This window comes from Orcinus orca, chromosome 8 (genome assembly GCF_937001465.1).
Source record: "Orcinus orca chromosome 8, mOrcOrc1.1, whole genome shotgun sequence".
Classification (NCBI taxonomy): domain Eukaryota; kingdom Metazoa; phylum Chordata; class Mammalia; order Artiodactyla; family Delphinidae; genus Orcinus; species Orcinus orca.
Genome location: NC_064566.1, coordinates 71,308,396 through 71,330,595, shown reverse-complemented (window position 1 = coordinate 71,330,595; position 22,200 = coordinate 71,308,396). Strand labels below are relative to the sequence as shown.

Here is a 22,200-nt window from a genome sequence, read left to right as displayed (position 1 = left end):
ACAGAAATATAGATCAATGGAATAGGATAGAAAGCCCAGAGATAAACCCAGGCACATATGGTCACCTTATCTTTGATAAAGGAGGCAGGAATGTACAGTGGAGAAAGGTGCTGGGAAAACTGGACAGGTACATGTAAAAGTATGAGATTAGATCACTCCCTAACACCATACACAAAAATAACTCAAAATGGATTAAAGACCTAAATGTAAGGCCAGAAACTACCAAACTCTTAGAGGAAAACACAGGCAGAACACTCTATCACATAAATCACAGCAAGATCCTTTTTGACCCACCTCCTAGAGAAATGGAAATAAAAACAAAAATAAACAAATGGGACCTAATGAAACTTCAAAGTTTTTGCACAGCAAAGGAAACCATAAGACCAAAAGACAACCCTCAGAATGGGAGAAAATACTTGCAAATGAAGCAACTGACAAAGGATTAATCTCCAAAATTTACAAGCAGCTCATGCAGCTCAATAACAAAAAAACAAACAACCCAATCCAAAAATGGGCAGAAAACCTAAACAGACATTTATCCAAAGAAGATATACAGACTGCCAACAAACACATGAAAGAATGCTCAACATCATTAATCATTAGAGAAATGCAAATCAAAACCAATGAGATATCATCTCACACCAGTCAGAATGGCCATCATCAAAAAATCTAGAAACAATAAATGCTGGAGAGGGTGTGGAGAAAAGGGAACCCTCTTGCACTGTTGGTGGGAATGTAAATTGATACAGTCACTATGGAGAACAGTATGGAGGTTCCTTAAAAGACTAAAAATAGAACTACCATATGACCCAGCAAATCCACTACTGGGCATATACCCTGAGAAAACCATAATTCAGAAAGAGTCATGTACCAAAATGTTCATTGCAGCTCTATTTACAATAGCCCGGAGATGGAAACAACGTAAGTGTCCATCATCGGATGAATGGATAAAGAAGATGTGGCACATATATACAATGGAATATTACTCAGCCATAAAAAGAAACGAAATTGAGCTATTTGTAATGAGGTGGATAGACCTACAGTCTGTCATAGAGAGTGAAGTAAGTCAGAAAGAGAAAGACAAATACCGTATGCTAACACATATATATGGAATTTAAGGAAAAAAAATGTCATGAAGAGCCTAGGGGTAAGACAGGAATAAAGACACAGACCTACTAGAGAATGGACTTGAGGATATGGGGAGGGGGAAGGGTAAGCTGTGACAAAGCGAGAGAGAGGCATGGACATATATACACTACCAAACGTAAGGTAGATAGCTAGTGGGAAGCAGCCGCACAGCACAGGGAGATCAGCTTGGTGCTTTGTGTCCTCCTGGAGGGGTGGGATAGGGAGGGTGGGAGGGTGGGAGACGCATATTTATACATATGTATATGTATACATGATTCACTTTGTTATAAAGCAGAATCCAGCACACCATTGTAAAGCACTTATACTCCAATAAAGATGTAAAAAAAAAATGTAATAGAAAAAGAGAAAATTAATACATGCCATTTGAGTTGTTTTGCCTGTTTTGAACCACTGAGTATTTACTAAACTTTGTAATAGCAAACATTTCTTGCATTCCTTCATTAAACTCTACCTAACAGTAAATGATTTTGCTAGTATTTTATTTTTGCATTTACAGTTATTATTGCAATTGGCTGGAACACTCTGTTGTTTTTGATACATCACCCACTATGATATTGCAGGGATATGCTAGATTAACGAAAAGACCCAAAAAGTATATGCTTTCCTTCACTGCATTCTGAAATGGCTAATATATCATGGAGATTGTTTATTTAAACATTTCTCAAAACTTATTCCCTAAAACTACTCGGGGCTAGAACCTTACCGAGACTTTGACAGTTCTAAGCATTTTTTTCTAGTCAACCCCCTCCCCCTCATTTCTGTTTAAAAATATTTTATTAAGACACCCAAATTTATTAACAGAGAACTGAACTTAATAGTCCTACAGTCATCTATCATATTCTCCTTATTTCTAACTATGTGAATAATTGATTTATGTTCTTTCCTTAAAATCTTAGCATTTCTTTAGAATCTTTCTCAGAAGTTCCTCGGAATCTTCAGCATTTTTATTTCAAAACAAAACAAAAGCCAAACATTACTTCTTTCTCCCACTTGTCTTAGCTCTATTGGTTCTTTAACAAACTTAAATTAATGCTTCGGTTTTCTTTTTCCAGTTTCACTGACAAATACTTGACATACATCAATGTATAAGTTTAAGGTGTCCAGCATGATGGGTTGATTTATATGTATTGTGAAATTAACACAGTAGGTTTAGTTAACTTCTATATCTCATATTCATACAGTAAAAATAAAAAGAAATTTCTCCTTGTGATGAGAACTCTTAGGATCTACTGTCTTGACAACTTTCCTATATATCATACAGCAGTGTTAACTACAATTATTTTCATTCTTTTCTTGATCGATAATGAAAGTATTTAAGATTATATGAATTTCCTTCCAAGTACTGCAATCCATAAGTTTAAGTATGTAATGCTTAACTGTTTTCTTTTGCAAAAAATCTGAATGCACATTAAGCAGGATTTAGGAAAAAACAGAAATGAAAAGGAAAACCAAGAGACCCACAATCCTATCATCTCAGTATAATAATTATAAACATTTTGTTGAAATCCTTCTGGATTTTTCTATCCTTTTATAAGTTAGTGAAATTATCCCTTTGCTAGCTGATATCACACTTATTGAAATATGAGTATTTCTCCATGTCAATCTATAGATACATTTCTAGAATTCCATCCTTATACATACTTGTCTAGGAACTTTCTGTTCCACTAATTTCTAGTTCTGAACTGGCTCAAACCACACTTCCTATTTTTATAGCTCTATAATCTGTTATTAGTTGACATGGTGAGGCCATCCTTTATATGAGTGAAGCCTTCTATTAAAAGAAAAAATGCAGCTCTCACACATCATTCTTTAAGTGATATTCACAATATTAAGAGTTTCCACTGAGGAACATTGCACAGCTCCATTTATTCAAGTCTTCAAGTATTCTCCTCACAGAGCACACAGAACAGGCCTAGGCTGATTTACCTCAGGTGACTTTTCTACCATGGCCTCCTTCCCAGGCCAGGTGGCTGAGCGATTCCAGTTCCTTTTCTCCAATTAGATTTGCAAAGGAAGCATTATTCCAGAAGCCACTTCACCTGGGCCTAAAGCTCTGTCTCCAGTTGCTACCTAGATTTAAAATCCCAACTTCTCCCCTTCTGTACCCCAATACCTAAATAAGGCTTATATCTAATACCAAGACTCCTCAGAGTGTCCCTGAGGCTTTTGGCCTTAAATTCATTTTATTTCTGGCACCTAGGTATTTCCCTTTCTTAATTTAAAGCTGGGTTTTATTTGTTATTTATTATCATATGAAACTGCTGATATTTGTCTATGACAATTATTCTGACAGTAATACTGCCATCATCCTTTTTATTTGTTATGTTCTTAACATGTCTTTGCCAGCTTTTTACTTTTAATCTGTGTCATTCTGTTTGGCTTAAAAAGCATATACTGACTCGAGTTTTTCTTTTTCTTTTTAACATAATCAATGTCATCACATCTGATAAATGTCACCCTATTTTTTTCACTGTACTTTATTATTTCTAATTTTATTTCCTTGATTTTTCTTTATTATTATATTTTACTGTATGAAGTATAGCATAACATCTTGGGAACTGTTTGTCTGGCTTATACATGTCTTTTCCTGGTAATTTCCTCTTACCTCAACATGGCTATAAATACAACTGATGTATTCCTTTAGTACCCTCTCACAAATATGGCCACAGCTGACTGACCCACAGGGATACCCAACTGAAGCCCAGACAATGGCTTTCTTCTTGGGACTTTTGGACTCTGGCCCCAAAAGCTGAAGCCAGAATTAGTTCAACTTAAAACTCAAGCTTTTAGTAGCCATGTTTCTTGATATGTGGAAAAGCTGTTCTGTGGCTAGAGAAAATGAAGCTAGCTAGAAGAAGAATTTAAAAAATAGATGGGGAGAAAGTGTTGGTCATGTTTGAGTCCCTGGTTTCTAATGTTCTTTAAGTCCACCCGTATATCTGCCTTTCTGTTCTTGGTTGTTCAATCCTCCCTTGCATGTTTGTAAACCAAAAAGATTCTTTGCCAAAGCTAGTTCAGACTGGGAATGTCTATCACTTATAGCTAAGTTTTTATTAACTGCTCTTTGTTTTCTAAGTTTTTATTAAATAAATCCAGTACCATAAAGATGCAAAATGACTTTATTCTACCAAATGGCTAATATATATTTAAAAATATATGAACACATAAGTACATATGCACACACATCCCTGAATACATTTTCTATGTCAAAAATGAGATTCTGTATGAAAGGAAGTTCATGTACATTATATCTTCACTTTAAGAGTTACATTTGGCATAGTTTTTCACCTTTATATTTAGTTTTCATACAAACATGCCTGCTTTATTGAGTTAAAAACATTCTAGGTGATGAAATGATGGATCTTACGTTTTTTGTTTTTCCTTAGAAAAGTATGTGAGTGAGCTCTTCCTTTTTTCTCCCTTCTACTGCCCTCACATCTAAGAGGTCATGCACTGCTGCATTTATGTTCAAATAACCACATTACCTAGAAATTCCCTTGAGTGAAAAATATTCTATGTAGAAATGAAAAATGAGAGATTTTTAACTTCATATATTGGGAAGGTATACAGTGGGAAATACATTTCTAGAACAAGAAGCAAATTCAAACACTGAAAGATGGAAAAAAGTGACATACTAAAATACTGTACATATTTATTTTCACAAATAGACCTTCCACAGCAAACACTGGATTTAAAAATTTTATCCTCCTTACCCACAGTATCCCTGAACATACATTTCAAAATCAAATACATTTTGGTTAGTTGAGTAGGAGAGTGCAAATTGCCTCTGGAAAACTTAGCGTCAAAGATAGATACCGAGTTTTCCTTAAACTTTAATCATCTCTGAAATGTGAACTCCGTAGAGGGAAGAGACAACCTATTATTCATAATTCAAACGCCAATGCTACATATCATGTGTGGCACATAGTTGGTATGTAGATGTTTCAATAAACGTATCTAGGAAAGTCTCCATGATTATTCATCTAAAATATAAATTAGAAGACACGGCAGCAATCTCTTTCTAACTCTTAACCTAATAAAATTAAACCTCATCTTAGTAATTTATAATTCCTTCTTTCCCTAAGACAATCAGTGATTCCCCACCTTCACTGCATTTTCTGTACTACTTGGTGAGCTTTAAAAAATCCTAATGCCCAGAATATATCCCATACAAACAAAAACAAAAAACCCCAAAACCCCCAAACAAGCAAAAACCACCACAGAATATCTGGAATGAAAGGCAGGAGTCCAAGATCCTCAGATGATTCTAATGTGCAAAGTTTGAAAACTTTCTAGTAACATCTAGAGCACGAAAAGAATGAAAGACTTTCTCCTCTTCTCAATCTAGCTTGTCATTCATTCAGAATTTGGGGTACATTAAGCCTAGCAGACCTCAGTATCATCTCATTAACAACAAAGTGGGGTCTATCTGTTATCTGGAATACTTCTATCACTAATTTATCAGCACAAGTTTGCTGCAGATTAAGGGGGGGGGGACATTGGGGGACCCAAATCACTAGTACACATCTTTAATTTCCCTAGTATTTTTCTGTCTTTGTAGTTCTCTACCCTTCTGACTATTCCCACTAATTTTAGCTCACAATTTAAACAGTGCTATTTTCCAAAACCCTTTCCCCCTCTACTTTCTTTCCAGAGAAACCCCTCCACACACATATAGCTTCATTTACTGACTGTATCCCTGTTCATGCCTGAGTTCATTAGTGCAGAGTTCTTTTACACTTCACTTTTATTTTCATTTGCTTACTATTTCATCTCCACCTAACTCATAGGCATCTCAAATTTGATACAGCCAAAATTATCTTATCTTTCCTTGAAATGTTCTAGCTTTCCTGTAATTTGTCCTAATCACACTACCATTCTCCACAATAGAAATTTTGGACTTCTTCTTCACTGCCCACCAAACTATCCATAAATCTCTCCTTAATCAGTCTCCTGTTCTCTATCCCAACTGGCATTGCTTCAGTTTAGACTAATTTCTGACCTAAATTTCAGTTCAACATTTATAGAGCACATCTGATGGGTAAGGCACTCTGCAAGATGAAGAAGAGAACATAAAAATAATTAGGATAGTCCTTGCTTTCAAGGAGCTATTGTCTAGTTTCTGGAGAGAGATGCTACTATCTACTCTTCCCACACCTGGTGAAAAATATTTACATCAACAAAACATGACTCTGTATGTACTCAGAGTCTTTACTATGTTGGTTCTCAAAGCATGGGGCATGGCCCCATGGGGAGGTGTGGCTCATCACCAGGGTCTGTGAGATCAACACTATTTTCATTACACTACTAAGATCTTATTTACTCTTTTCACTGTGTTGACATTTGCAAAGATGATGCAAGAGCAATGTTGGGTAGAACTACTAATTTTAGCACAAATCAAAGAACTGGCACTAAACAATAATTTTGGCATTGTATTTGCCACAGCCACACTCAGTAAGAAAAAACAAAGCCGCTTGTTTGTTGGCCTCGATGAAGCAGTAAAAATCATTAAATCTCAAGACTTGAGTACACATCTACTTAATACTGTGTGACAAAATGGGAAGGACACATCTGTAAAGTACGTAACAAAGGACAATGGTCTTGATGCACAAATGTTTGACTTGTGAACTGAACAAAAAACAATTCCTTCAAAAGAACACCCTTTTTATTTGAAAGAACTTTTGTTAAGACTACGACTATTCAGACTTAAGGTATTTAGTCATTTTCCTAATGAGCTTGTCCTGATTCTCAAATGACATGGGCCTTCAAAGAGCTGACAGTAATTGCTGCCAATGATAAAATTCAAGTGAAAGTTAAAATTCTAAAAAAAAAAAAAGTTATCTGTTTTGTGAGCTTTATAGTCTCCCAATATAAAGGTTTTCTTCTATTGAGATCAAGTGATATTAACAAACGTAATCTTTTTGATATTGTATAAAGAAATGTCAAATTTTACAAGTGTGTATAAGTCAATACAATTAACAAGTCATGCATGGGTAAAAGAGCCATTCAAAGTTCAAAACAAACCAATGCATTTCAGTGGAATAGCACTCAAAAAAAAAAAAAAAAAAAAAAGGTTTACAGGCTTGAACCTTGACTAACTTCTGGGAATTGGCTTTGGGAATGTTCTCTATGTTACTAACCGATAAGGTCGTTTTGTATGACTAGGGCACTGAATCCTGCTGCAGAAGTCTGCCTAGATTGTGTAAACAATATGTTTTATGGTGAATATCTTGACTGGCTGAGCAGGCACAAAGTGTCTGTGTGACCAATTCCAAATAAAAGCCCTTGTCTCTGAGCCTAGTTATGCAGTTTATTGCTGGAGGAAGAAGTGTGTTTTATGTGATCACAAGAAAAAACTTTGGAAGCCTGAATCTGGATTTCTCCAGATTCCACTGCAATAAACCACAGGTGTAATTACAACTGCTTCTGAATCTTAAATCCTTCTAGTTAATATGCAACCACGTAGGTGGTTCTGAGGTCCCAGATTATGAAAAACTCAGTAATGTTTCCATAATCCACACTGCAGCTAAATTTTAAGAAACTGTATTTGCCAAGCTGTGATGTAGTGTCAAAGAATAGCCACAAATTGTTGGAAAGGCTATTAAAATTTACTCATTTTCCAACTGCATATCTGTGTAAGGCCAGATTTTCTTTCCCACATACTTCAATCAGAACAATTTATCATCACAAGTGGAATGCAAAAGTAGATATGAGAGTTAAGCTGTCTTCTATTAAGCCAGAAATAAGAGATTTACACAGTGTAAAATAAAACAATGCCACTCTTTATAGTATGTTTTTTAAATTTGGAAAAATATTCTTTATTGAAATACTTATGTACACATGTAATGGGTTTCCTGGCCCCAAAAAAATTGAGAACCAATGCTTTAGAAGAACAGATGGGCAGTAAATTGTTATCAATACCTAACACAATAGCTATAACTTGACTATAACACTGGTCCCAATAACACTGAGTGTTCCAACACAAATTTGTAATAGATACGCCAAGATGTTTTTTCTCTCAGCTCTTAGGGGGATCAAGAGTAGCTTGGGACAGTAAAAGACCCCAGATTAGTTGCCACCAACCCCACCAGTTTATCTCAGTGTGCTATATATGTATTACTATTTTATTGTCCATATGTACTATGGTATGTGAAAGGTTGGAAAGCACTGGCCTAGTAGAACCACCTTGTAGCTACTTACCTTGTTTCAAACATCCAAGCCATTCTTCACATTACTATCATGTGAAATGTACTGAACAAGTGACATGACCTATAGGTTATACTGAAAATCTTTGGAATGATGTTACCATTATTTTAAAGGACTCTCTAGAAACATTAGTACATTTTTTGATGTCAGTAATAATTTCGAATTTCTTGTTCATTTCTTTTCTAACTGAAGTTCAAAATTAATATGAGAATTACAAGAAGCACAGTTTATCTCATTCCATGGCATTAGTCAAATTATATTTTCAAAGTCATTTTCCGATAGTGAAGTGAAATGGTAATTTATCAATGAAAATGTTAAACCATAACTAAACTAAAAAAAACAAGTTTTTCCCCCTAAAGTATTAGTGAGAAAAAAACATTTACTAAGTATAAAAGAAAAAGTTTATCATGGCAAGTATCTATTCAAAATAAGCCTTCATTCATTCAGTAAATATTTGAGGGTTCACTGAACAAATCAGGGAAAAAGTGGGAAGAGAAAATGGTTTTGATACTGCATATGTTAAAGTAATCATCTTTGAGATTTTCTTCATCAGTTAATTTTGAATATACCTACCTTATACAGTTTTCCTGAGAGGATGAAATGAAATATATTTGCTATGTCTGAAATGTTACTGCATTTCATTCCTTTCATTCTTTTTTTAAAGTTGTGTTTAATCAGTAGTGTGGCAATTATATTTACTAATGATTTTCTAGATAAAAGAAGTGTTATATTTTAGCCACATATGGGTTAAACAGCTGTTTGTAAATTAGTTTAGGAACCTTTTGTTTCAATTGGGAAATGCATTGCAAATATCTTAAAAATCAATCTCAGAATAACACTGGTTTGTAAACTGTGTACTGGCTGTATAATAAAATACTAGGTAGGTAACGATATCTAAGTATAGTTACCAATGTAAATCCTAGCCTGTAATGGGACATTAAAAGTGTTTGCTGAAATAAATTTAACACGAGGCCTTTAAAAATTTCTTTTAAGTGTCTTTTAAGAATTTCAATAGGTGATACTCAATTTACTAACTAGAAATATCTTATTCATAAGATACTGTATCTCAAAGATGATGATAAAGAAAATACTAATTAATTTAACGGTTAATAAAACAATTGATAAAGTGCTACTCATCAGAATACAGCAGCTAAAGACTGGCAATTCAGAAAAATAACAAAAGTTGTGTAACTTTCAAACAACATAGGTTAAAAAAGCAAAACACAAATAACTGAAGCCCACAGTGGAGCAAAAATCAGTTAAATTTTAGTAATGATTTCTTTTAAAAAAATAAGCACACACAAAAACATGCAAGAGTTCTAGCAGGAACATAAGGTCTAAGAATTAGATACTAATCCTATCATGATTTTTCATCTAGTTTTGATCTTTACGTTGATCTTTACGTCGATCTAAAGACTTTTTTTAAAGTTCAGAGAAAAGCAAATTACTAAAGAATCCATGAATAAGAAAAATTAAATGGGGCAGATTTATTCACAAAGCAAAGGTTAGCAAGTGTTTAACCTAGTGTGTTAGCAATAAAGCTAAATTCTGCCTGTGAGTAATTTGTGGTTTTCAGGAAAATGAGAAAGGGCAGAAAAAAGGAGAGGAAGAAGAAAGTAAACGAGAAAAAATAATGTGGAAGACAGTAAATAAGCTTCTTTTATTCCTTCAGAACATGGTGTTATGAACTGTGTAGCAATGCCCCAAGATAATCATTATGATCCATTATACTTTTACAGCGTTTCTGGTATCAATCCAATGATACCTACTTTCAGTATAGGATGGATAGACACAGAAACCACCACCCCTCGCCCCAGACAAAAAAGTAAAGGCTATGAGGTATGACCAAAGGACCAAGAGAGTTCAGAAGAGACATCTGAAGACAGCAAAGAGAGGTATGTGTTGAGGAAGCTGGTAGAAAAGAAGACTGCTATGAAGAAATAATATACAATCCAGGCTTTAGAGAAAAGAGTATAATTTTCACCGTGGCTGGTGTGGTAGGCAAAACAGACACTCAAAGATGCCTATGTCCTAATCCTAGAATCCCTGAAAACCTGTTATATGGTAAAAAGCATTTTGGGAGATGTAATTAAAGCTATGGACCTTACAGATAGGGAAATTATATCTGATTATTTGACTGGGCTCAATCTAACTAAAATACATGAACCCTTAAAAGCTGACAATTTTCTCTGGCTGTAATTAGAAAGAAGCAGTGGGAGAAGTCAGAGAAATTTGAAGCATGAGAGAGACATGACCCACCATTCCTGTAGGGGACCATAAGAAAAGCACGAGAATGCAGACAGATTCTAGGAGCAAAGACTGGTGCTGACTGAAGGTCGGCAAGACAATGGAACCTCAGTTCTACAACCACAGGGAACTGAATTTGGCCAAGAATCTGAATGAGTTAGCAACAGGTTCTTTCCTAGACTCTCCAGTAAGGAATGCAGTCCAGTCAACACTGTGATTTCAGGAGCCTAAATAGAGTACCCTGCTAGTCCTACAGATAATACATTTTGGTTATTTAAGACTGCGAAGTTTGTAGTAATTTGTTAAGGCAGCAAGAAAACTAATACAGATGGCAAGTTTCAGGAACAACTATATTTCAAAGCAGCCAAAGCAAAGGATGTGTGGGTAAGGAAGAATGGAAGAGTGGCTAGGGATGAAGCTGGTAAAGCAGGTAGAGCCTAAGTTATAGAAAATCTAAGACTTCATTGTTTAAGCCATGGAGAGGTGCTGAAACTTTTCTTTACAGTGGGAGAGATGAGTAACAGCAAATGGCAGCAATGTTGTTAACTGGGGATGAGAGGGAGACCAAGGCAGAGAAATTGGTTAAAAGTGTATTACAATTATCTCTGCAATACATGATGAGAGCCTGAACCAAAACAATGAGAATGAAGAGACAGAGAAAACCTGTAAGTTTTGGGGATATTTCAGAAGCAAAACACAAGTCTTGGTTCCTGAGTGATGCTGGAAATGACAGAACAGTCCTAGATGACTCACAGTTACATAGTCTTGATGATCAGGTGGATGATGATGTCTAATAATCAAGGAACAAAAGAAAGGCATTATATTTTGAGGAGGTTAAAAACAGGAAGGGGGGGGCTTCCCTGGCGGCACAGTGGTTGAGAGTCCGCCTGCCGATGCAGGGGACACGGGTTCGTGCCCCGGTCTGGGAAGATCCCACATGCCGCGGAGCAGCTGGGCCCGTGAGCCATGGCCGCTGAGCCTGCGCGTCCGGAGCCTGTGCTCCACAATGGGAGAGGCCACAGCAGTGGGAGGCCCGTGTACTGCCAAAAAAAAAAAAATTAAAAACAGGAAGGGGGAAGTATACTCTCCTCCTCTAATTTTACAATAAACGGAAGACACAATTAAGAGTTTTTGAGCAGTGAATAAACACACAAAAGACACCTCCATTTTGTTAGGCTCTATTACCTCTGCTGTTGCTTTCTGGATAGGCAAATGTAGGCTTATTTGGGGAACGTCGCAGATCACTATTAAGGAAAGGCTTATCAGGTGGATATATTACATATGAAGATGAGCAATCGTGACCCATATTTCCATTAGACTTTGATGGTTCTGCTAAGATGTTCTGAAAAATAAAAATACAGAAATTACCTTTCAAAATTTTAAACCACAAATAGCATGTGTATATATACATATGTTCCACTGATGGAGGCAAAAACTAAAGTCCATTGACCAAACACAACAGAATTCAATCATTACTTGAAAATAATAAAACTTTTAAAGCATTTCATATGTCTAAATGTAGCCATATGCCAAATACTATAAAAAGGAAATAATGTTCACACAACTTGAATACAAATGCTGCAGAGATACTTAAATATGGTACTCACAATGAATATTGTGAGTATAGTTTAATTAATTAGTTTATTATAAAATAAATTAATTAGTCTAATTTATTAATATAGTTTATTTTAAAAATATGTACCGTAAGATATATATTCAGAAAAGTAAATATCTTTTTACAGTATCAGAAACTGCTAGAAAATGACTAAATTAATCTTTCCCCAATCAACTACACAATTCCTGAGTATCTATCAAATGTCCAAAACTCTGGGGTATACAGAAAGAAAATAAGGCATATTCCTTGTCTCAAAAATTTTACATTTAGTTAGGGGGAAAAAAGGAAGAAGCCATTAGAAAACATTAAAGCTTATCGAACACATAAATATAAAACTTTATTTCCACACATACACCATTCTGCATTTGTCATACTATTCAATTTGGGATTACATTCCACATGATAATTTTCAGTGCAGGGGATGCTAACTGTTTTGCTTTTTGTAGGTGACTTCCTTTTGGTAGAAAGACCTAGAGTGGGAAAAGCTCAGGTGGAAGATATGACTGCTAGCTGCTCAAAACTCTCAGACATCCATTTTTCTTATTCAAATAGCCACAGTAAACTAGGTTCTCAACTCTTACCTTTGGGGAACTATATAGTACCAGAATATATACCAGAATAGTACCAGAATATATCTGACTATAAAGTACCAGAATAACCTGTGTCCAGAAAACTAAAAAGGAACAATGAATATTTACAATACAGTAAACTGCCTCCTGGAATAAAACGCCATCAAAAACCATATTGTATCTAAATCTTATTAAAAATTGAAGACTATATTTCCATGTTAAAAACCATGCAATTTTCCAGTTGATTTAAGAAAGCAAATACAAAACATACACTATGGCTGTGAAAACTAAAAGAGCTTGGAAAGGGTAGGAGGTAAGTCTCAAATGCAGTACTTAAATCCATGCTACTCTACTGTGAAACGTGTGTTCACATGCAACAAGGACTAATAGTTGGCATTTTTTCAACTTTTGGGCAAACTGACATCAAGTTTTGGAGGTGGCTAGAAAATAGGGTGTTTTTCAATTCTTAAAATATATAATACTGACAAAGCTCTTGCAAAACACCATGCATAATCAACCATATAGCTTAACTTTAAATATTGTTCTTCACAGAGTACCTCATGTCTCCATACAACCTACTAGAATCCTATCATTTAACAACTACCATTCAAAGAACAATGGTTAGGGAGCATTTAACATATCTATGAACATAAACCATGAGCAAATTCACTTATGATTTTCAAAAGGAATTGTATTAGTATTAGCAAACACTGCACAGATATTAACAGAAGGATTATGCATAAATAATTTACCAAAACCCAAAAGAAAAAAAAACAAAACACCCAATCAAGAAATAAGAACAAACCATCTTTGCTAAATTCATTGCCTGCTAGCTCTCGTAAAATGAACAGTTCAATATTTGTCTTTCAACAAAATTTGTTACGTATACATCATCAAAATACTGCTTGGGTCAGTTGACAAATTAAGAAAAGTCTTAATATAAAAATGCAAGTTATAATGAGACTTTTTTTTGAACAGTAATTCTAAATATATTCCATTTTCTAAGTCAGTCACCTCATTTTGAATGTCAGGGTTTAAGCAATGAAAGCCATTGTTAACTATAAATGTTTTGGATCAATGTCCTCATTTGCTGCCAGAAATCTGAAGCAAAGAACAGGAACAATACATAAATCAACCCAAAGCAAAAGGAAGAAAGAAAACAAAATGGCTTTATAAAAATTATTTACAAGAACTATTTTGAAATAAAATTAAACCAAGAAATAAGAAACTGATAACTCAATTAAGTACACATAGTGTCTATTAAAAATTGTAGAGGATAAAATGTGGTACCTACATACGATATTATTCAGCCTTAAAAAGGAGGGAAATCCCACCATGTGCTACATAATGGATGAACCTTGAGGATATTATGCTTAGTGAAATAAGCCTGTCACAAAAAGACAAATATTTTATGATTCCACTTACACGAGGTAAAGTAGTTAAATTCATAGAAACAAAGTAGAAATATGGTGGTTACCAGGGGCTGGGGGGAGGTTGCAAAGGGGAGTTGTTTAATAGAGTTTCCGTTTTGCAAGATGAAAAAGTTCTGGAGATCTGTTTCACAACAATGTGAATATGTTTAATACTACTGAACTGTACATTTAAAAATGGTTAAGATGATAAAGTACTAGGTAAACAACTAAAGATAATAAGAAAATAGTGAGTTGTCACACCAACCTGACCTCCAGTAGAATCAGGGCAATCATATTCTATGTGATTAACTGAAAAATTAACTAGCTTTCAAAAGAGAACCCACAAACCTACTTGCATCTATTCTCACACACATAACACAGGGAATGAGCTTTGTATAACAGACCTATCTCCACTTACCTACTCAGTCTTGGTTGTCCTTTCTAAAGGACATGGTATCCCTCCAGATGCCATCTATTTCTCCCTCCCTACTAGACCTTGCACACTGCCATTTGGAAAGAAAGGAAGGGAGGGAAGGAAAGAAAGGGAGAGAAAGAGGGAGGGAGCAAGGGAGAAAGGAGAGAAAGGAAGGAGGAAAGGAAGGGAGGGAAGAGACAACAGGGAACAGAGAAAGCGGAGGGAGGTGAGGAAGGAAGGAAAGACAGACTTTTCTGAACTTTAGGGACTCCTCTCCAGCTCCTGTCTCATTTCTCAGCTTTTATAACAAAGTCCCTCAAAATACTTGTTTGTAATTGCTGCCACTTCTTAATCACCTTCCCTTTTAATCCCCTCCAGACTTCAATCCTCACCAATTCAGAGAAACAGCTCTTCAAGTTCACCAGTGACTTTTACAGGGCTGAACTCAGTGACCTCCCAGAAGCATGTGATACAGCAGATCACTTCATCCCAATACTTCCTTCAGTGGATGGAACACCACAATCGGATTTTCCTTCTAACACCCAGGCGTCTCCCTCAGAATCTCCTGGGCTCTCTCTCCTTCCTCTTTCTAAATGCTGGAGGTTCCCTAAAGCTTAGTCCTTCCTCCTCTTGTCTTCATCTACATGGATACCTTTGACGATCTCATCAACTCTCAGGGCTTTCAAAAAGCCTCTATCTGCTGATAACTTTCAAGTTTAAATATATTATATATAGCTCTCCCTCTTGAAATTCTATATTCAAATCAACCTTCCTACTCACTGTCTCCACTTGGATGTCAATATGAGGACCCCAAACTTAACATGTCTATAACCAAATTCTTGAATCTATTTCCCAAACCAACTCCTCAAAGCATACCACAATAATTGGCACCACCACCTACCCAGATGCTCAGGCCAAAACCCTTGCACGAGTCATTTCTCATACACATCTCACATCCAATCTTTCAGTATACCTGGCTGGGTCTCTGTCTTTACCATATATACAGAAAGTCTTCAACTTCTCATCAATTCCACTAATTCCCTGCTTGACACCACTGTGATCTTTTTGTCTGGACTACCATAATAGCCTCCTAACCACTTCTGTCGAGGTCCCCCAGTCTGTTCTCCAAACAGTAGGTGTTATGATTCTTTAATAATTCAAGTAATGCCCCTAATCAGAACCTTCCAATGGCTTTCCATCCCAGAATAAAAACCAAAATTCTTACCATGATCCCACATTAACTGACCCCAGGCTAACCCTGACCTCATCCCTTACCAGTCTCTCTCCACCCCACCCCCATATTTTCCAGCCATACTGACCAACTTTTGGATTTCTAAAATGCACAGTACACTGTTCTCATTTGCTATATTTACTCTGCCTGGAAAGCTCCCTTCCTCCCACTACTCAGTTATCTACTCAAAAGTTTGTCAGTGAGGTTTTCCCTGACTACCCTATCTAAAGTAGCACCTTTTGTCACTCTATCTCCTTACCCTTTTAAGAAACACTATTTCTACCTGATATATTTATCATCTCTATGCCCTGTGGAAAAATTAAAAATATATTTAGTTTTTGTCCCTGAAAGAGGTTTAAAAACTCTCAGAATTTTTAGTGATAGGAGTGTCTTTGTTATGGTAATAGTGGGGGCCCTGGATAGCTTTAGGATGAGCGCAGATAGCCAGAAAAACCTACCAGGCGATTAGAGGGTTAGAAACTTCAGTCCCACCCCGTGCCCTCAAGGGAAGGAAGAGGGGCTAGAGATTGAGCTCACTCACCAATGGCTAATGATTTAGTCAATCCTACCCACATAATGAAACCTCCCTAAAAAACTCTTTGTTCAGTGAGGTCCCAGGAGTGTCCAGATTGGTCATGGAAGTCCCTTTACATCTTACCCTGTGTGTCTCTTCCATTTGGTGGTTCTGGAGTTGTATTCTTTATAAGAAAAAGTTTAATAAAAGTTTTAATTGTAAGTGTAGTGTTTTCCTGAGTTCTGTGAGTCACTGTAGCAAATTACTGAACGTGGCGGGGGAAGAGTCAGAACTCCTTAATCTACCGTTGGCTGGGCAGAAGTACAGCTTCCTTGGGGACATCTGGGACTTGCAGGTGGCAACTGAAATGGGGGCAGTCTTGTGGGACCTAGTGTCTTAACCTGTGGTGTTTGCACTATCTCTAGGTAGTGTCAGAATTGAATTGTAGGACACCCAGTTGGCATGGAAAAATTGCATGTTGGAAGAATACAGTCACCCCATTAAGGGTTTAAGTTCCAAAAAGACAATAAATATGTTTAATAAATCTGTTAAACGAATTAATTATATAAATATGTTACAAAACAGGAAAACTGCATAATGCTTATAAAACTGAATAATCCTATTCAATAAAGTTACTATAATCTCTTAGAAGACAAAAGCTTTTGGTTTCTTTTGTACCAAATAATAGCACAAATGTCATAGGGAGGCTGTGTAGAAAGAGTTAACATCGCAGACTCAAGGTCTGCCTGCAAGGTTAGTTCTTGGCTGGTATTTCGGAACTTGAATTTTGGGAAGGTTCCAAATATTGTCACCATTAGAGTTAGGGGTCCCCAAGACCATCCTCGGGTTCAATGATTTGCTTGAAGAACTGACAAAACTCAGCACAGAGTTATACTTACAGCTATGATTTCTTACAACAAAAGGATACAAAGCAAAATCAGAAAAGGGAGAAGCTACAAGAGATCAGGCACAAGCTTTGAAAATTCCTCTCCAGGTAGAGTCATACAGGATGTGCTTAATTCCTCGAGCAACTAATAGAGACAGCTGTGTCAAGTGTCTACTAAGGAAGCTCTTTAGACTCAGTGGCCAAGGTTTTTATTTGAGGCTGGTTATATTCCTGACTCCCAGAAGGAAAACAGGTGTTCAACATTGTTTGCATAAACAGTTTAAGCACAATAAGCCACTCTTTCCTGATTTATGTTAAAGTTCTAGATCTGTGTAGGAAACTGTTTACCACTCAAGTTCACAGATGCCAATGAAGAGCTAACCTTGCAAACAGCCCTTTCTAAAAATAACAAGTCATCTGGAATTATGGAAGATTTCAAGAGAGAATTATTTTCTGTCTTCAATGCCATATGCATCCAATCATGGTACCTGAGAACTATGGAAGGGCAAAGGATCCTTTAAGCATACTGTTTATGCTATCTTCTCTCATATTAATACTAAAAACAATCCATAAACCTCAAACTCACCTTGCACTTTACAACCTACACTTTCATTATCTGGGTTGATCTTCACAACATTCCTGACAAGTAAGCAAGTAAGAAAGTATCTCCACTTTATAGTTCAGGAAAATATACTTGGATTTATTTTCAGAACAATGAACATGGTATCTTAGATTTGTTAGCACATTGTTTTCTCTAAGCACACTCATATTCTCCTTTAATTATCACAAGAACCCTATGAAGCAAGCATAGTAAATATTACTGTCCCCATTTTGTAGGTGAAAAAAGAGGCTAAGAAAACATAAACCATTTGCTTCAGGTTTCACAGCTACTAAGGAGCCCAAGTCCAGCTCCTAATCCAGTCCTCTTTCCAAATATTTTTCCGACTAAAATGATATGATTCTAGGAAAAACTTTCAGGATTAAAGGCAAAATGTTTAACCTGACCACTTTCTTTCCTGGTAGCTTTAGTTGTTAGGGCAAACATCCTACTTAGGAACACTTATAACTCAAATATTTATTTTTTATTTATTTATTTATATTTTAAAAAGACTATTGATTGATTGATTGAGGCATGCAAGCTCTTCGTTGTGGTGCCTGGGCTTCTCTCTACCTGTGGAGTGCGGGTTTTCTCTTTTTCTCTCTCTAGTTTGGCGCATGGGCTCCAGGGTGTGTGGGCTCCGTAGTCTGCGGCACCCAGGCTCTCTCCTTGAGGCACGTGAGCTCAGCAGTTGTGGCGCGTGGCCTCAGCTGCCCCACAGCATGTGGGATCTTAGTTCCCCGACCAGGGATCAAACCCATGTCCCCTGCATTGGAAGGCAGATTCTTTACCACTGGACTACCAAGGAAGTCCCCTCAAATATTTATTAAACGTCTCTGTGTGACACTGTGTTAAGTGTGAAGGATGATAAAAAATGTACTATTACTTGCCTTCTTTTCAAATGTAATGTGCAACACAGCTGGAAGAAATAAAAATCAGGTACATAAAAATTTAAATACCATTTAGCAGACCATACACAAATACATAGAAAAGATAAAGCAGTATGACCAACGCGGGGTTATTCCAGGAATCTAAAACTGTGTGAACATTAGGAACATCTTTTGATGCAATCCATCCCATTAAAGTGAAAATCCATATGAGCAACAAATGCAAAAGAGTAGTCAATAAAATTTAATATCTAGCCATTATTAAATAACTTTTTTCTTATGGTAATTAGAAAATTTACCAAAAAAATGGCAACATATTTAATGGTGCAAAATTTAAAACATCCCTTTAAAATTCAGGAACAAGGCAAAGATTATCTACAAGACAACTTCTTGTCAATGTTGTGCTGTTATTTCCTAGCCTGCACATTAAGATAATGAAAAGAAATAACAGATGTTAAAACTGTAAAGGAAGAATCCAAACTTCACTTATTATGACTGTCTCAACAGAGAATACCAAGAACCCTCAATTATTAGAACTGGAGTTTAGGAAAGTTGCTGAGTAAAATTAATATGCAATAATCAATAATAATTCTATATACTAGTTAGAAAATGCAACTTATGAAAACATATAAAAAATAAAGTAACTAGAAATAAATTTAATAAATATACAAGACCTGAAACTATAAAACTTTACTGAAAAATGTTCAAATAAATGTTACTCCAAAAAACTGGAATAACATGTTCAGATAGCTCAATATCCTAAAGATATCAGTTATTCCCAAAATGAACTAGAAATTCAAATCAATTTCAATCAAAATTCCAATACGAGATTCTAGAATTTCTACTGAAGAACAGCAGAGGACCAAGAATAGCTACCATTTCTTCTGAGGAACAAGGAAGACAGTTGGCCTCTCAGACCAAAAAAAAAAAAGGAAAGCATTAAGACAACGAGTATAGAAAAATACAACAGTGGAACAAAGAGCCCAGTAACAAGTTCATACACATATGGAAATTAATATACTTACAGCTGGAACTGTAAACCACTGAGGAAAGGATGAGTTTAAACAATGCTGAAATGCGTATCATAAATAAAACATCCCTACCTCATAAGCACACAAATTAATTTCAAGCAAATAAAAGACAATAGGCCCCAACTTTAAAATCTGTAGAGAAAAATATAGAATATCATTAAGGCCTTGGCTATAAGGAAGAATTTAGCCAAAAAGCAATAATCATTAAAGAATTACATTAAAATAAAGAACTCTTGCTAATCAAAACATATCATAAAAAAACAAGCCAAAGAGCATTAGAAGACTCCTAATAGTTGACTCAGAATACGTAAAGAATGACTATAAATCAGTTAAAAAAAAAAAAGACAAACCAATTGAAAAAAGGCAAAAGATACTAAGAGGCATTTCACAGAACAAGAACAAAACACACAAAAGACTAGTAAAATTATGAAAAAAAAAGTGTATCTTCATCAATGATCAGAGAACACAAATAAGAATAAGAACAGGACACCACTTCACACTCATCTCTCAGCAAAAAAAAAAAAAAAAAAAATGACACAATACCACGGGTTAAAGAGGATATAACTGTTGATGGGAATGTAAACTGGTACAATCACTTTGGGAAACAATTCAGCATTACCAAATAAAGCCAAAGATGCACACACTCTATGACCCAGCATTTCACTGAACTATTTCCTCTCTCCTCAAAAAAAAAACAAAAAAAGTCAGTCCTAAGTTTCTAAACATACACTACAAGCCATTACTAAGTTGTAACCCGCAGTACAAACCTGTGTTTCAAAAATCGCTGCTCCTCAAACTTTTTGGTCTCAGGACGCCCTTACACTCTTAAAAATTACTGAAGACCCCAAAAAGCTTTTGCTTATGTGGGTTATATCAATTGATATTTATCACATGAAAAATTAAAACAGAGAAAATTTAAAGATATTTACTAATTTAAAAATATTAAACCCATGATGTTATCATAAATATAATTTTTGAATGAAAAATAACTATGTCATCCAAAAAATTTAATGAAAAGAGTGGCACTGTTTTACATTTTTTGCAAATCTCTTTAACTCTTGGCTTAAAGAAGGCTGCTAGATTTTATTTGCTTCTGCATTCTCTCTGTTTTGGTTAATGTACATGAAGAATCTGGTCTCCCACAAAGTGGCTGGATAAGGAAGGACACTGTAGACCCCCAAAGGTCTTCAGACCACTCTCTGAGAAATGCCACGCTAGAGAAAATTTTGCACATGTGAAACATATAGAGATGATCACAACAGGACTGTTTACAATAGTTGGCAAACAAATGAACAAACCCTAAAAACCCCAAAGCCCATCAAGATACTACACTATACAGAAATATAAAAGAGGCTCTGTCATTTACTAGTTGTGTCACCTTGACTTAACCTCTTTGTCCCTCATTTTGCTCATTTAAAAATGGAAATACTAAGGCCAACCTCATAAGATTATTATGAGGATTAAATGAGTTAATATATAAAAAGTATTTAAAATGCCTGCTGGATAGTACTATACTAGTATTATATATTATTAGAATCTCAAAATGTGTGTGTGTGTGTGTGTGTGTGTGTGTGTGTGTGTGTGTGTAAGAGAGTAAAAGAGAAGCAGGAAGATGCACTAAGGGGCATGAAGGTATTCATTTTATTATACTCAAAAATAAATCCTTTATATATTTAACGTTATGAAATCTATGATACATTCATAAATCACTTTTAAGAGAAATACACAGCAGGTTTGTCAATGGGCCTGGCAAAAAAGCCAGGGAGACCAATTAGGAGATTAGCTTATTAATTAAGTCCAAAGTGACCTAAGAGTGTTGACCATGGTTACCAGGGAAAATTTAAAACAAAAACAGGAAAGATATTCTGTTTCAACACTAGGCTGCCTGTACTTTCATTATCATTATGCCTGATCATACTTATTTTCCTGAGGCTCTCCACTAGTGGGTTAATACATAGCAATCTTTCAATAAATGTTAGCTGCTAGTTGTTACTCTGCTTGCTGTTGTTGCAGAGAAAGAATGCTTACAAGAACAATTCAAAAGTATCACCTACTTCCATGTTGTTCACATTTGAGATTTACATTGCACCTGCTTCCCAAAGACTGTTATTTGTGAATCTACCTGATGAAAATCCTTGCCTCCTAAAAGCATTTCCATTTACTATACCTATGCTGGGTTTATCAATGTTAAATACAATAGAAATAATTAATGTTCACAACCCTGAAATCTCATTATGAGTAGCCTTCTGAGTTCATGTTGTAGTTTTAAAAGGTCGTCTTTCGTTGCCTTATTTTATGATCGGCTATCTGTTAAGCTGGAGTGCTTTTTAAATTCTGTTGGAAATGCCAGCCTTATTTCTGACAGGACAGTTAAAGTATCTAAGCAGGGCCATTTCTTATACACTGATAAGTTAAATTTAGTCATTTTTGTTTTGAGACA

General features: G+C 35.6%; 1 protein-coding gene across 5 annotated transcripts in view; it reads right to left on the bottom strand.

The window, feature by feature from the left end:
- CEP57 (centrosomal protein 57) overlaps nt 1-22,200 on the bottom strand; it is a 47,310-nt gene that overhangs the window by 22,901 nt on the left and 2,209 nt on the right. For all 5 annotated transcript variants that reach the window (XR_004481080.2, XR_007478974.1, XR_007478973.1 and 2 more), the window contains exon 2: nt 11,788-11,944. Coding sequence is in view for 2 of the 5 variants with exons in the window: in XM_033420336.2 (XP_033276227.1) it covers nt 11,788-11,944 (157 nt within the window). In the remaining 3 variants the exon portion in view is untranslated. The remainder of the gene's footprint in view (nt 1-11,787; nt 11,945-22,200) is intronic.